General features: G+C 36.0%; 2 protein-coding genes across 2 annotated transcripts in view; one reads left to right on the forward strand and one right to left on the reverse strand.

Moving 5' to 3' along the window:
• LOC132558992 (ER membrane protein complex subunit 10-like) overlaps nt 1-17,542 on the forward strand; it is a 47,726-nt gene that overhangs the window by 15,973 nt on the left and 14,211 nt on the right. The gene's annotated exons all lie outside the window — the stretch shown is intronic.
• Nucleotides 7,088-8,657, reverse strand: LOC132561488 (FMRFamide receptor-like). The gene has a single exon (XM_060226222.1). The coding sequence runs from the start codon at nt 8,483-8,485 to the stop codon at nt 7,202-7,204; it is 1,284 nt and encodes a 427-aa protein (XP_060082205.1). The 5' UTR covers nt 8,486-8,657; the 3' UTR covers nt 7,088-7,201.

Raw genomic sequence — 17,542 nt, forward strand, 5'->3', positions numbered from 1 at the left:
GAGCTGTAGAATAAGGGCGTACAAAAACCTGTGTTGTTACAGTGGAGCTGTAGAATAAGGGTGTACAAAAACCTGTGTTGTTACAGTGGAACTGTAGAATAAGGGTGTACAAAACCTGTGTTGTTACAGTGGAACTGTAGAATAAGGGTGTACAAAACCTGTGTTGTTACAGTGGAGCTGTAGAATAAGGGTGTACAAAACCTGTGTTGTTACAGTGGAACTGTAGAATAAGGGTGTACAAAACCTGTGTTGTTACAGTGGAACTGTAGAATAAGGGTGTACAAAACCTGTGTTGTTACAGTGGAACTGTAAAATAAGGGTGTACAAAACCTGTGTTGTTACAGTGGAACTGTAGAATAAGGGTGTACAAAACCTGTGTTGTTACAGTGGAGCTGTAGAATAATGGTGTACAAAACCTGTGTTGTTACAGTGGAGCTGTAGAATAAGGGCATACAAAACCTGTGTTGTTACAGTGGAACTGTAGAATAATGGTGTACAAAAACCTGTGTTGTTACAGTGGAGCTGTAGAATAATGGTGTACAAAACCTGTGTTGTTACAGTGGAACTGTAAAATAAGGGTGTACAAAACCTGTGTTATTACAGTGGAACTGTAGAATAAGGGTGTACAAAACCTGTGATGTTACAGTGGAACTGTAGAATAAGGGTGTACAAAACCTGTGTTGTTACAGTGGAACTGTAGAATAAGGGTGTACAAAACCTGTGTTGTTACAGTGGAACTGTAGAATAAGGGTGTACAAAACCTGTGTTGTTACAGTGGAACTGTAGAATAAGGGCGTACAAAAACCTGTGTTGTTACAGTGGAGCTGTAGAATAAGGGTGTTTACAAAAACCTGTGTTGTTACAGTGGAACTGTAGAATAAGGGTGTACAAAACCTGTGTTGTTACAGTGGAACTGTAGAATAAGGGTGTACAAAACCTGTGTTGTTACAGTGGAACTGTAGAATAAGGGTGTACAAAACCTGTCTTTTCAATAGAGTAATCACTCATACCAAACAGGCTCAGGCTATAGTCATGAGGATCTTTAATATTTTGATGGTGTAATTTCCTATGTTTACCAATAGATTATAATCACATTTCCTAACACATAATAATTGTTTACACAACAAGTATTTGTTTATGTTTCTACAATAAAATGTTGTAGTGGAATCATTTGTACATCATACTAGAATCATTATGTTCATAAATAGACTTTGAAAGAGAAACAGTTTTTCTATACTCTAACAGTTAACCTTGGGTTGTTTGGAAGCCTGCACCCGCCGTGCTATCAGAGACTTTCATCTCTGTGTGTGGAAAGGTCATTAATATTTATAAGACACTGCCTCTTTTCTGTGGAGATCTTAAACCTGATGTTTAGTACCAGCATGTACAGATAGACAGGGAGTGTTTATAAATCTGTAAACATTTATATCACTTTATTAGAACGATTAGTGTTTCTGACCTTTTAATAGGAAATAGACTGTTTAAAGTACAATGGTGTGGTCTGACTGCCCTAATGGTGGTGATGACTGCACTTCATAGTTTCACTTAATCTTATCCAGCTTGCAGTCTGATGTTTCATACAATGCAGAATAAGAAGCTATATATATATCAGATATCGGTCAAATGTCATTAATTTCACATCCATTTCACATGCAGTGAAAACTAATTGTAACATTAGCAGCCCCACAGGTGTCCTTTGTTGTTACCATGGTGACAAACAACTCTGTGTAAAATTGACTCCTAGTAAAAACATGATCCAATGCCTAAAAACAGAATTTACATGAGTAAAGGGCATTATGAATCACTCTAGGTAAGCTAGAACAATTGTTGACAGGCATGATTTCAAATTCATACAAATCTTTACTTCTTCCTGTCCACCCATCTGTACACATTCTTTGTCCACTTATACATACACACTTCCTGTCCATCAATCCATACACTCTTCCTGTCTGTAGAGTTGTCACCACTTCCTGTCTATCCATTTGTACAGTTGTCACCACTTCCTGTCCATCCATCTGTACAGTTGGCACCACTTCCTGTCAATCCATATGTATGCAATTCCTATTCCTTCATCTGTATATTTGTCATTAACTGTCAACCCATCAATGCATATTTCCTGTCTACCTATCTATACACATTTCCTGTCCAGCTGTCTTTAAACATTTCCTATCCACCCATCCATACACATTTCCTTTTCACCCATCCATACACATTTCCTCTCCACCCATCCATACACACTTCCTGTCCATCCATCCATACAAATTTCCAGTTCACCCATCCATACACACTTCTTGTCAACCTGTATTTACACATTTTCTGTCAACCTGTCTTTACACATTTTCTGTAAACTCATCCATACACATTTCCTGTCCACACATCCATACACACTTCCTGCCTACCTATCTTTACACTCTTCCTGTCCACCCATCCATACACACTTCCTGACCACCTGTCTTTACACACTTCCTGTCCACCCATCCATACGCACTTCCTGTCTACCTATCTTTACACACTTCCTGTCCAATCATCCATACACACTTCCTGTCCACCTGTCTTTACACATTTCCTGTCCACCTGTCTTTACACATTTCCTGTCTACCTATCTTTACACACTTCCTGTCCACCAATCCATACACACTTCCTATCCACCTGTCTTTACACACTTCCTGTCCACCCATTCATACACACTTTCTGTCCATCTGTCTTTACACATTTTCTGTCCACCCATCCATACATACTTCCTACCCATATGTCTTTACAAATTTCCTGTCCACCCATTCATACACACTTTCTGTCCACCTGTCTTTACACTTTTCCTGTCCACCTGTCTTATCACACTTCCTGTCCACTTGTGTTTCCACAGTTCCCATCTACCTATCTATACACATTTCCTGTCTACCCATCCATACACATTTTCTGTCCACCTGTCTTTACACATTTCCTGTCCACCTGTCTTTACACCTTTCCTGTCCAACTATCCATACACACTTCCTGTCCACCTATCCATACACACTTCCTGTCCACCTGTCTGTACACATTTCCTGTCCACCTGTCTTTACACATTTTCTGTCCACCTGTCTTTACACATTTCCTGTCCACCTGTCCATACACACTTCCTGTCCACCTGTCTTTACACTATTCCTGTCCACCTGTCTTTACACATTTCCTGTCCACCCATCCATACACACTTCCTGTCCACCTGCCTTTACACATTTCCTGTCCACCTGTCTTTACACATTTCCTGTCCACCTATCCATACACACTTCCTGTCCACCTGTCTTTACACACTTCCTGACCACCTGTCTTTACACATTTCCTGTCCACCTATCCATACACACTTCCTGTCCACCTATCTTTACACACTTCCTGTCCACCTGTCTTTACACATTTCCTGTCTACCTGTCTTTACACATTTTCTGTCCACCTGTCTATACACATTTTCTGTAAACTCATCCATACACATTTCTTGTCCACCTATCCATACACACTTCCTGTCCACCTATCCATACACACTTCCTGTCCACCTGTCTGTACACATTTCCTGTCCACCTGTCTTTACACATTTTCTGTCCACCTGTCTTTACACATTTCCTGTCCACCTGTCCATACACACTTCCTATCCACCTGTCTTTACACATTTTCTGTCCACCTGTCTTTACCATTTCCTGTCTACCCATCCATACACATCTCCAGTCCACCCATCCATACACACTTCCTGTCCACCTGTCTTTACACATTTCTTGTCCACCTGTCTTTACACATTTCCTGTCCACCTATCCATACACACTTCCTGTCCACCTGTCTTTACACACTTCCTGTCCACCTGTCTTTACACATTTCCTGTCCACCCATCCATACACACTTCCTGTCCACCTGCCTTTACACATTTCCTGTCCACCTGTCTTTACACATTTCCTGTCCACCTATCCATACACACTTCCTGTCCACCTGTCTTTACACACTTCCTGACCACCTGTCTTTACATATTTCCTGTCCACCTATCCATACACACTTCCTGTCCACCTATCTTTACACACTTCCTGTCCACCTGTCTTTACACATTTCCTGTCTACCTGTCTTTACACATTTTCTGTCCACCTGTCTATACACATTTTCTGTAAACTCATCCATACACATTTCTTGTCCACCTATCCATACACACTTCCTGTCCACCTATCCATACACACTTCCTGTCCACCTGTCTGTACACATTTCCTGTCCACCTGTCTTTACACCTGTCCACCTGTCTTTACACATTTCCTGTCCACATTTCCTGTCCACCTATCCATACACACTTCCTATCCACCTGTCTTTACACATTTTCTGTCCACCTGTCTTTACCATTTCCTGTCTACCCATCCATACACATCTCCAGTCCACCCATCCATACACACTTCCTGTCCACCTGTCTTTACACATTTCTTGTCCATCTGTCTTTACATATTTCCTGTCTACCCATCCATACACATTTCCTGTCCACCCATCCATACACACTTCCTGTCCACCTGTCTTTACACATTTCCTGTCCACCTGTCTTTACACATTTCCTGTCCACCTATCCATACACACTTCCTGTCCACCTGTCTTTACACACTTCCTGTCCACCTGTCTTTACACATTTCCTGTCCACCCATCTGTATACACCTCCTGTTCATCTATCTAAAAGTACAAAAGGTGTAGGATTTTGACCAAATCTTAACAAGACTGAAAATAAACAGGAACAGATCAAAGAAAGAACAGATAAAGTATGATAAATGTATGATTATTTGCTGGTTTTCACACAAAAGATAAACATTTTAGCACAATGAAATGTAACCATAAAGCAAGGTTACATCACTGACATGTTATGTCATGTCATACAGCCATGTCAGAAATATCATAGGACACATGTAATAACACTAGTGTGACATCATAAAGAAGTCATGTCTTGATACGTCACATGATTGTCTCTGTTGTGAAAGCCATACCATCTGTGTCTCTGTTGTGAAAGCCATACCATCTGTGTCTCTGTTGTGAAAGCCATACCGTCTGTGTCTCTGTTGTGAAAGCCATACCGTCTGTGTCTCTGTTGTGAAAGCCATACCATCTGTGTCAAAATAAGTCTGTCCTATAGGGAAATTAACATTGGTGGTTTCACGTATATTTCAGAAATACAAGTTATATGATAAATAGAATCTTACACTTGTGCTGATGTTATATGGAATTACCATTAAATAATTTGATGTTACTTCGGTAATGGCTTGTGACATAAACTATTGAATTCCTTTAAAGAATTCCTTATTACATTGACACTCATTTAAGATGCTCTTTTTATTATCTATTTGGTTATAGGGAAGATTATAAGACTCTTTCGTGTATCAGGGTGAAGGATAGGAATATTCCATCTGAGAGGTCACAAAATGTCATAAAACCCCAGGCTTTACTAAAGGGTTTTCCACATTTTGTGACCTACATTCAGGGTCCGTCATCTGTCATTCTGTCTGTCTATAAAAAGTTCTTGTTATCGCTTTTTCTTGAGAAGTGCTGGATGGATCTTTCTCAAATGTCATATGTAGGTTACCCTTGGACCCTAGTTGTGTCCATTTGATTGTGTGTGATTAGGAACACAAAATGCCAGACAGGTGGCCATCTTGGATTTTTACAATGAAGTTTGTTTTTGTGATTTATTGAGAAGTATGGGATGGATTTCTCTCAAATTTCATATGTAGGTTCCCCTTGGTACCTAGTTGTGCTTTTTAGGTGGCCATCATGGATTTGGCAATTAAAGATTACATCACAATTTCTGCCAAGGAATGTTCAAATTTCTTATCATTGAGAGCAGAAACAGAGAAGAGAAAAGAAGGGAAAAGATCCAACTTTTAAAGAGCAAATAAAGATAAAACAATTATGGACACAACAAACATCTTTCTGGATCCCTCTAAGAATTGAAGCAGTCCAATCTGATGTACATATATTTTACTAGAATTAAGTATTCACTTATGAAAATAAAGTTGTGACATCTGGCGACAAATTTATTTTTTGACTGTAATTGAATAAATTTGATGAAACAGAACATATCATGCCTGTATCGCCCATAGTAGATTTGAAAAGACATATACAATAATTAGATCCTTGTGACCCGTGACAAATTCTCACCTCATCCCATGGTCTGGGCCAGGTTTTATTGCTTTAGTATCCATGATAAAACAACCCCTATAATGAGAGACATTTTATCTTCAAAATATATTTAAAAACTCATGTAAATGCTTAATTGTGGATGAAATATTGTTCTGCTGTGAATTTTCAGATTAAGTTGGCCACTCCCTGTAGCACAAACCTAAAATAAGAGTGCAGTGTGCTTAGCAGGATGTTTTCTGTGCTGTTAATTAAATCAGACATCACACTGACATCTCCTAGTAAAGGTCATCACTGTATCAGCTTTAAAAAAGTAGAGCAGAAATTTTCCTTTTGAACATCCTTTTTTTTCCTTTGAGAATGGTGCCCTATATATCCTGCAATTATACCCAGGGGCCAAAAAAGCATTATTTCGAAGTAAGGGGGCCAGCTTATTACAAAACGATTAAATAGCATTTTTGGTAATTACAGTGAAAGATAATCACCCCTTCATCAGAACATCACCCTGTGAAGGAGGAGAAGGATAACCCCAGGCTTGATGGTTACATTGTCACTTGTAATCATAAGAAAATATATAATGGAGAGATATAATGGGAGATAGGACTTTTTTCCCAAACACCAAAGTCACAGAAATGCATAGTTGGAAGATAAGGTGTTAATTTGATGTGTTTTTGGTAATTAAGCTTGATGATGATTTACTGTGTCCACAAGATTTTTGTATGATCAATATACAGAAACTGTAATTAATGGAATCATATTTTAGTGCAATAAGCTTTACAAATGCTAAAATAAGAATACTTCAAAAATATGTACATTATAAAGTATAGAATTTAGGCAAAATAATGTTTACACTTATTACTTGATGGTAGGCATGACTTTCAGTCATATGACTCCTGTGATAAATTCATTAGATTTACTGTTTTTAATCTTTCAAGATATACCACAACACTAGAAATTTTACCATTTATCTGTTTTAATCAGTGTTATTGCTTAAAATACATATCAAAAGTATCTTCTTCAGTTTTGAAAAGGACAAGATCAGCCATTTATTCAAAATATACCTGGTCTTACTCAAAATTTAGTAGTTTCAGTGTAATGGCTCCATACTAATCCTGTTCTCAATAACAAAGTATCTAGAATCACTGTTTCCACTCATAATGGTTGCTTTGCGTTGATTCCGATTTTCCATCGTCCTCTCCTTTGAGTGATAGCTGCCCCAGCTCATTGAATGATTTTGTCTCTTTTTACAGCAGAACATTTCCTTATAAGTTACACAGAACTTTTTACTGAGGGCCATGTATATCAAAAAGTTCACAGAGGAATTAAGTGTCTCTAAAAAATAAGTTATATAAGATATACATTCTTTTAGATTCCTTGCCTTTCCGAATTTCGAATATTCTGTCCATATATGGGAAGCAGTGCTGTTCAACGCACCCGGTAAAATGCAGGCAGCAAATAGAAAGGTCACTATCATCAACATTATGGTAATGTGAGACTGTTCTCCCGAACCGTGTTTATACTGAACGCTTAAATTTGAAGTCATACTCTGACGTCGTGCCCACGTTTTTTTTACCACGTAGATGATTAGAGGGTTGAGAATGAATAACATTAGAATCGGCAAAAACCTGAACAAGATGTTCATAAGAATTCCGTAGGTTTCATAAAAATCTACATTAGCACCGAGATCAGATTTCAGCAATATAGAGTAGGTCATGTTTCTTTTGATTTTTTGTATGACTTTGTACCTCAGTGCATAGGGTAGAAACATGATGATTGTGAAAATGTAGATTACAAATATCGCAATAAGTGTATGTTTCTTACTACAAAAGCGTCTTGCTTTCATTGGAAAGTGCACCGCTATGAAACGTTCCACACTTAACAGTGCTGTTAACCATGATGTGATGCGAGCAGTCACCAAACTCCCATAGGCTCCAAACACTGGATACATGATATTCCGAACATTTTTTCCTCGAAAGGGGTCCAGGAATATTTGTATGTTAATTCCAGAAAAAAGCAGGCTGTGAATTAAAAACAAAAAATCAGACACAGACAAAGCCGCTAATATAAAGTTGGTTGCACTTCTCATGCGGTGTTGAAATAGGACCACCAAACTTAAAATATTTCCTATAGCTCCAAACATTGATAGTACTGGTATGATAATCATACCAAAAGCAAATTTTATGGATCGTAAACTGTCCTGCGAGATGAATTCATCTGTTGAAGACATCCTAATGGGTGAGGATATCGTTGAAATATTACTTTCGTTGAACATATTGCTTGAGTAGTTTTCTTCCACATTCATATCACAGTGATATCCAAAAATTGCACTAATCATGGGCACAATCCATGGTAATCTGTTCTTTGTTTCCATGTCTGAAGACTGATCGCGTCTTGGTGAGCTGAATAACTATGTGTATCATCACAGACAGAGAGTCTATTTGGAAAAATTGCATCTTTGTCGAACCGCCTAAAATCTGCATGATTTCCATTTATATATACATTCTCAGGAGGAAATCTGATAGTGTTTTGTCATAAGAAATTATCCTAATAACCAATGCTTTAGATCACCATGGTAACCGCATCAATATCTGTTATAATGTTGATTTCCATGATGGGTCTTTCCGCCATTAAAACATTGCCATGTTTTCAGTAATGATTTTGTTATAAGTCTGTTCCAGAAGTTTCCGTCAATAGAAATAGAAATAAATCTGATGTGCGTTGGTAGCCTACACACAATCAAGTGACGTGTTGTTTTTGAAATGGAACGCTCTTGATGATGACGGTGTTTTTCTTTTGATGTCAGATTTACGTAGATGAATTATTACATTGGTGGCTTGCTGATATTATCCTCAATTAGGCAATGATTTACTTAAATCCATTGAATTTAAATGCTGTCTGTTAATTTTCCCTCAATATCTTAAAATCTCTTCAGTTTTTTTAGGATTTTCCATTGAAATAAATTACTAATAATTTAGTCTAGAAATGGTGTTATAAAATACAGGAATACTTCAATAGTATTCAAAACAGCATCAGTAGTTATCAAAAATTCCAACTAAAAAACTATTAATACTTAACACAGCAATATATGATCCTCACTCAACTTGTGTTCAATGACAATTTTTCAGACTCCAGGTACATTTTCTGATTATTGTCCTGTTTCCATGGTAGCTAAACTGAAGGGCATCATGAATAACAAATTTCTCCTGAAATGATTCCATTTAAGTCTTTCTATTTTACGGCTGTCCAATCACATGGATTTGTCTTGGTTACGGAGGCTGGAATGATAAGCTGGTGGTTACCGTGGTGAGCTGTATTGATACCAGCCACACAACTGAAGCTCCTGACTCACAGACATCAGCCTCCTGTTGTAACAAGCAATTCTTACACATGTAAAAATGCCTATCACTTCATACAGCGTCTGAATCTCTGTGTAAATGGATATTTGACATATCAATCATTCTTAATTCATAAAAATGTCAGGCCATATACCTTTTTGTTTGTTTTAAGTTTTTTTTAATTCTGTTTCAAAGATTTAGTGAGAAATTTGAAATTGACATCTATGTGTTGCCATCATTTGATATAGCTAAGAGTCTTAATCTCAGCAGACACTGGTAACAATACATCTTGTTAAATTCTAAAATATCTGTTTGTATTGGTTTTAACTGAGAGTAATATGCAAAATAACATATTCATCATTGCCACTGCCAGATCTGGAATATTGTTGTAGATCTGTAAATGGCGTCCCATGTCATATGTCTGATGTACTTATCTATATAAATAGATGTTAGTATAGAAATAGGCCGATCAGATCCCTCAGAATGTTTAACTCACTTTAACATGTAAAATTCACACTGTGATGTAATTGTAAAAATGAAGTTATGGGTTAGAAGAGATAAAAACTTTGATTCATAAAAGGAACAAAATAGAAAATTCACTCCATTCTGACATATTGAACAATGCCAAATTTATCAGGGTTGCATTTTAGACAGAAAAATTACTTTTATGGTCTGTCTCTGAAGGGTGTTTTCATGTACGTTGTACAGGAAATGATGTATTTTGTAAAACTAAACATAAAATATTGACAAACGTGAGACTAAATGCTGTATAAATTGTGAAATTCATAAATGTAGGATGTTGAATAAGTTTTCATTTCTTATCGCAATTTATCAAACAAGTCTTGGCAGTTTATATTTTTGCAAGCCTTGGTGAAGGAACTATTTAAACTTAAAGATGAGTCTCCTAAAATATCTTTTGAAATGAAAACATAAAGTTATGATATATTGCATTACATAATGTGGAAAAGTTGCCTTTTGGCAGGTATTGAAAATTAAACGGAGGCAGCCATTTTGTTGCATGTTCAATTCATGACATAACATTATTGTCTGTATTATGACATTTTTATCAATTTCTCACTAACACAGTCAATGAGAAAGTTTCCAGTGAATATTTCACCAATGACCTATATTATATGGCAAATTTATATGGATAACAGGCTGATAATATGATAAGTATATACAAAGAAAAATCATGGAAGTAAAATAATCACTTGAAGTTGGTAGTAAAGTCATTCATATACAATAACCTGCATTAGTTTCCATTTCACAAAGTTCATGAAATGAGTCTATGCATACCTCTGGCATTTTTCTAGCAATTCTTTGATTAGCTGAAATTGAAAATGTGTGATGTGTTTATGAGCTTGCTATGAAATGGAAACAAATTCAACATACAATTTATCGTGATCCGAATTTGAGGGAAATAATTAAGAGAAATGTTTACAGTCCAGAGAGAGGATGGTATGTCTATTACCTTGTTAGTTACATTATAATGATCTGGCTGTTTGTTGAGAACAAGCTTTGCTAGACGTCTTGACCCTGACCTTTAACCTTGGCTAATGACCTCCATATTCAAATCAGATGTAATTGTTATGATACTATGATGTCAACCAGAACTTACTTTTTGAGGAAATCAAGAAATAAAGATTCATTCAATGGATATATGGAATGTAACAACATTTCAATAGCAGTTGTGAGGTCACAGTAGGTCATACTGTTTTATTTTGTCAGAGAATAACTTGACAATCACGTAAATGTATTTATATTGTTAATGTTTTTTAGAAAGATTTTACAAATCAGTATGATAAGTACATGTATAATTGCTGTCAAAATACTGTAAATTTGGGGGTATAGTGCGCACTCAGGTATAATGCACAGGTACTTTTTTGGGGTCAGATTAAATAAAAAAGTTTTCTACAGAAAGATTAATTGATTACTGGTAACCGCGATGAAACAGTTGATGTGGTTTGATCCATTGATAATTAGGAAACCACAATCATCGTGACCCTAACATATTTAATTACCTTATGTAAACAAATTCACTCAGGTGCCTGACTTAAGAAGCATGAAAGGCTTGTCTAATTCGATAATTAATGGTTCTTAACAGGTAACAAACACGTTGAGTATGAGGAGATTGATAACACCCAGCTTGGGCTGAACAGTGCTATTGCTCAGAAAACGATGTTGTTTTAACTGTCTGAAAAGTTTCAATCCTACCTTGTCCCCATATCTGTACCTACCGTGGTATCCGAAGGTACTTAATTATAGATTGTTTACACGGACTTCGACATGGGATAACAGCAAACATCGTTTACAGGGAAAGAAAAACTGGACGCCATTGACTACACCGAGAGACTTGAGTTTCGTGCCGCCGGTTGCCACTTCGACATTCAAGAGTGAAATATCAAGGCATGGAAGAAAAAAAAGACTGTCTAAAGTTCCAACCACTGACCAGAAGGGCAGACATAGGTGCGACAGAGAAACACCCAGAGATGGGAGAGAGCTGTTCAACTTTGTATGCGATCACCAAGATGCCAGCATTGCTGCCAATACAACAGAACTGGGCCTGCAGGCCATGCAGATCAAGAGAGGTCATGGGGTCACCAACTTTAGGCATTGAAGGGATGGGCTGTCCGATTTATGAATAGAACGACAATCGCCCAAAAACTTCCGGACTCATTGAATTCCAGAGATACATCATCAAAAAGAGGCAGAAATTCAGACACTACTATAGCCCCGACCAATAGTAAGACTGTGACTATTCCAACGACGGGAAACGAAGAAAAAGAAAAAAAATAGATTCACCGTAATGCTAGTGTGTATGGCTGATGATTAAAAGATTCAAATTTTATTTTTTTTTAAATTTTTTGTTGTTGTTTTTATCTCCAAACTATCATATATGACCGACGACTTTTACATATAACTATGTGAAGGGAGGTAATCCAATATGGCGGACGCAGAACTCGGGAATGATAACCCCAAGAATGGCATGTTCCTGCGTATAATGCGCACCCCCTTTTGAACATGACAGTTTTAGCTTGAAAAAGTGTGAACTATATGCGGAAATTTATGGTACTAACATTGTAGTTTTGTGTTTTATTACTTTAAAATTTGTTAGCTGCATGATCACCAAAGAGTGCCGATGTTTCGGGAATTCTATATGTAGAAAATTAGATTTGGCAATTAATCTGTGTACTTTAATTAATCTTGAGGAAATTTAGAGCGTATTTTATTTGTTTTATAATCATTGCATCATGCTCGTAATTATACCAAACGTCAGATATCACAAATATTGATTGCAACACAGGATGTCAGACTCCATGGCTGTAAGTAACACAATACTGTGTCAAACTTGACTAACCCTCCAATGTCCAGTCATTCCATTACCATTGTTTGTGGGGGTAGGAAATAGGGATGGGAAAAGAAGGAAAGAAAAAAAATAGTAAATATATTCTCAACGCATTGATGACGTGTTTCTGATACGAAATGGGAGCTTCAGAAATATTACATCAGAATAATTCAATAATAATCCCACACTTTATATCCATGTCTGTACAGGATGGTATGTGAGAAGGTATTGTGTTTTTTTCTCTCTCATTTTGTGTTGATATTAAAGGTTACAAAAAAAAAATATAGAAATAGGAGAAATGTCATTACATAATAATTCAGTGAAAACAAGTTTTAATTTAACAATCACCATTCCCCAAATGAAGCTCTGATGTCAGCTGTCAGGAAGTTCTGTCTGACATGAGATGATCAGATGCTGAAACTGACAGGAAAAAAGGCATGATGTGAAAGAATGTAGTTGAAAAAAATGTTTTGAATCTTGACAAATAATTGATAACAGCAATGAAGCATTTAAATTCTACAACTTTTCTGTAATGGTTTGTCATTCAGTTCCCACACACACATATACCATTATACCATTTTATTACCGTAAATATCCTTTTATAAGCTGACAGGACCAACATATTAACCTGAGATTCTAGATTATGGATGAGCTTGTTATGGGACAGCAAAAAATATTTATGTTGAATGCTTTTGAACACCAGTAAACATAGATGGACTTACTTCTAAGCATAGCTTGTTGTCAAATAAATACATTACTGTAATTTCATTATGTGCTATAAATAACAATGATGCTACATGAGATAGTATGAATAAACCATTTGAAGTTACATCTTATCTAACTCAACACTGTAGAAGGTATCTCTCAGGTAATTATCATTTTGTGTTTTCACCTGACTTCTAGATGTATAATACCATAACTTTTGAATTATTGTGGGTATTTTTCATGTTTTTCCAGGAAAATGTCTATGTCTGGTCCCTTTGGTTTCAATCATGACACTGTTAAAACAATTAAAACACTACTTGGTCCGTGATTAAATGAATTGTACATTAAATTTTTGCATCTACATTTCACTCTTGTGAGTTGTTTTGAAAATCATCCTAATTTCCACTCCAATTTGTTTCTTTTGTTGAACTGTAAAACTTGATAAACATGCTTCCAAATTGAAATTAGATCAGTTTATTGCAAAGAATAGCTTAATAGGATATATATCTCTACTATTTTCTCATTATACATGTTAGTGTTAAGCTCTCTCTAATTGTATTAGTTTCCCCACAGACTTTGTCCCCCATGTCAGATTTGATTTGCTGACTGGTTAGGTTTGCCCTATTGATGAGCTGTTCCCATCAGAGAAGCGTAATGCTTTCATCATAGTTCTGAGTAACATGGTAAACAATTTTTTTCCTATTTTCCTCATGATCTTAAAAACCTAGCAATGATTTAATACTTCAGACTTGGTGTATAAAAATTAGCATTTATAGTATGAATATAGTCATGGGATATATTAGTGGGGACAACTGTTACTGTAGCCATTGTATAAAGGGTGGTGATACTTCCTGTTTTCATGATGTCTGTGTGTTTAAGGTAAGGAAATTATTGCAACTTATTTTGAAGATTAGGATTCATAATGGCTTTTTTTTAATAAGGGATGGGGCATATAGTGTATGTGTTCCCTAATCTGTACATCCCACACTGAATCAATGCCATCTCTTGTGAGCCTTTCAACAAATCTGGTTCATGTTTACTCCAAAGTATCATAACATCAAGTTTTGCACCTGATAAATTTCTTGTTAGCACAGCAGCAAGGCATTCCTGTCATCTAGATATTTTCTGGTTTTTGGGGTTTTTTTTTTAGTTTTTTTGTAATGAAATGATAACTCAATCTGAAAGTGTTCTATTTATATCTGTCCTTTTTTATTGCTAGAGACGTTGTTTTGGATTATACATAACTGTTGGCACCTTTAGCATGTAGATAACTGATAAGAGACAGAAGCTCTTACAGAGTTCTAAATAACAGCTCATAAAGACAAAACAAGGCCGCTCTGTTCACAGATGTCAATTAAAATTCAAAATGTATACCCCATCTTAGATTTAATTTCTTATATACCTCAGCCACTTGGAGGAGGCAAACTTAATTTCATCTTTAATTTCTTCAGGAATTTTAATAAAATTTTGCACAAGAGTTATGTTTCTGAGCTCAAAGGTCAGGGTCAAAATTACAATGAATAGATATTTACTTATTTGCATGGAAACAAGGCTTTTTTTACATACATTTTCAAGGTTTGGGTAATTTTTTGTCAATTTTCTTTATATCATTAAGTCTATGAATGAATCTTTTAGACAGGAAGCTACAAATGAAATCTTATTTTTGTTAGGAGTGTTGAAATCCATTCATGAGAAGAAAGTAATATCCAAAAATGTAATGAATAATTATTACAATTCAGAGATTTCAGGAGAGAAAATCGTTGTATATTTTTCCTTACTTTTTCTCAGAATTATTATTCTTAATGCAATTTTGTAAAGATATTATGGACTAGGTAAACATAATTGTTACTGTGTTACCATGGCAAGCTATTCAGAATGAGAGACAAAAATTCATTGTTTACTCTGATGATGCTGATGTAGTATAAGTGGCAGAGACCTCAATAACTCAACACCTAATGATATATACAACCACATGAGATGAGAGCCAGACTCTCCCGCTAATGGTAAATTGGTTCTGACGGGTTTATATATACCTAGTATGTTTTTGTTAGATCAGGGTTTAATTGGGGCCATAATGAGGTGATAAATTCTTTTGTTTATCACAGTGAAAACCTGTATAATGGGGTGTAGTAAAATCTACATGTATTTCTTCTCTACATACAGGAACAAGTGCCAAGTAAATAGTTCCTGTGGGAAGGTATATATTAGATAGAAGAGACTGGTGTTAGTCTATCTAAACAGTTGAAAAGTGACAAGAATGTAAAATTCTTTATACATGAAGTTCCTGTAGGAATGATCTGTCAGTATGTAGATTTGATGTTCCCTCTGTTTGCATAAGTTTAAAGTATTGACACTTAAGAATTAATAACTGTTTCCATCTTCCTTCACATCACACCACAATCAATATGGTTTGTCTATCTTGAGAGTATTGTGATATTGGGTAAATGGGGGGAGCGGGGATATATTAGGATTGGTCTGTCTGTCCATCTGAAACCTTTGGTTTTGGTTTTGGTCAAAATATTTTAAAAGCTTACCATTTGTTGAATAATCGTTTTTGAATGCTGCTACACCTTAATGTTGCCATGTAAAAGGGCCATATGAGCTTATGCTGTGGGATCTTGCATCCGGCATCAATTTTTTTAGCTCACTTGGTCCTTCACATCTTAATTTTTGCCATGTTTGGAACATCGCTTCTTTTTGGTAAAAAAACTTCACCTTTCCCTGCATTATAGTACATAAATAAGGATGGCCGTACCATTTTACTTCGAGGTTTTTAGTGGTCAAACATAGAGGCTATGGATTGGAACTGAAACTAAGTACAATTTGTCCAAATTTTCTGACACCTTCTTTAAAAGTGGTTACTTTTAGATATAACACAGGATTTTTCAGCATCCAAGAGGGTTCTTGTTTATTATGATGATGGTATTGTTGACTGTGATAAACAACAAATCTGCTCTTAGATGTTGAGAACTCGTTATCTATACCTTTACCACATAACAAGAATCCCTACCACGTAGTATCCATTGAGGAACTTGCCACAATCTCGAACAGGTTTTCCCAATGTAACATTTTCTCTTTGTATGTGATTAGTTTGTAATACTTTGCAGAGGCTGTTTTACTTCAGTAATACTAAGTATGCTTGTTTATTTGAGTGGCGTTTTGTCTTTAGGCTTCTTCAATAACTATTACCAATACACAGGGTCTGATCAAGAGCTTTCTGTCCATGTATACTGACATCTCCATATTTGTTCTATAATAATGAGATTAGCGGTAGTTTATCTTTTTGATAAGATACATCAGTTTGATGTCAGATTATTTTGAAAAATATTGATCTTTAACATGTTTTAACAGAAAACTTCTTTCAAGCTTTCTGTTTTCTTTGTAAAGCAAAGACTGAAAGTGATTGAGTCTTGACAACTGTTGACTATTCTGCGAAGTGTGATCTTAGCTGTCAAATTGTCAAGATGCAGTTTTATCCCAATAGCAATCTAACACTGCTAGCAGTCTAAAGGTTATGTGATATTTTATCCTGGTCCATATTGGATGCTAAAATGGGACCATAAAGATGACTTAATTACAGATTTTGCATTATTTCAGACACTTTTTGTCTCCAAGCAGAGATAATTTTTCATATCCAGCCAGCAAACCACACTAAACAGTTATTTGTTGTAACAAGATCCTATCTGGAGGCACTCGCTTGTGTGACCTTATGTCATTAGTTGGTGAGGATATCTAATGAGGATAGTAATTGAAGAACTACCATCATAATCATCAATTAGAGGAGAGAAAATTTAGACAAATGTTCTTGATTTACCTGATGTAGAAGTGTCACCTTTATAACAAAAAGAACAATGGATGTCTAATGGAGTGCCTGGATTAACCATGGTGCTGGCAACATTGTGAACGCTTCGTGTTTATACACTGATAGATTTTAGCTTTGATTTAGGAAACGTGAAGAATTTTCACTGCGAGAAAATTGGTAAATATACAATCACGTTGTATGAAATGCTCTCTGATGTTGTATATATCATGGTCAAAAGTG

This window comes from Ylistrum balloti, unplaced genomic scaffold, assembly GCF_031769215.1.
Source record: "Ylistrum balloti isolate Yb309-2 unplaced genomic scaffold, AGI_CSIRO_Ybal_v1 Utg369568, whole genome shotgun sequence".
In the NCBI taxonomy this organism is placed as follows: domain Eukaryota; kingdom Metazoa; phylum Mollusca; class Bivalvia; order Pectinida; family Pectinidae; genus Ylistrum; species Ylistrum balloti.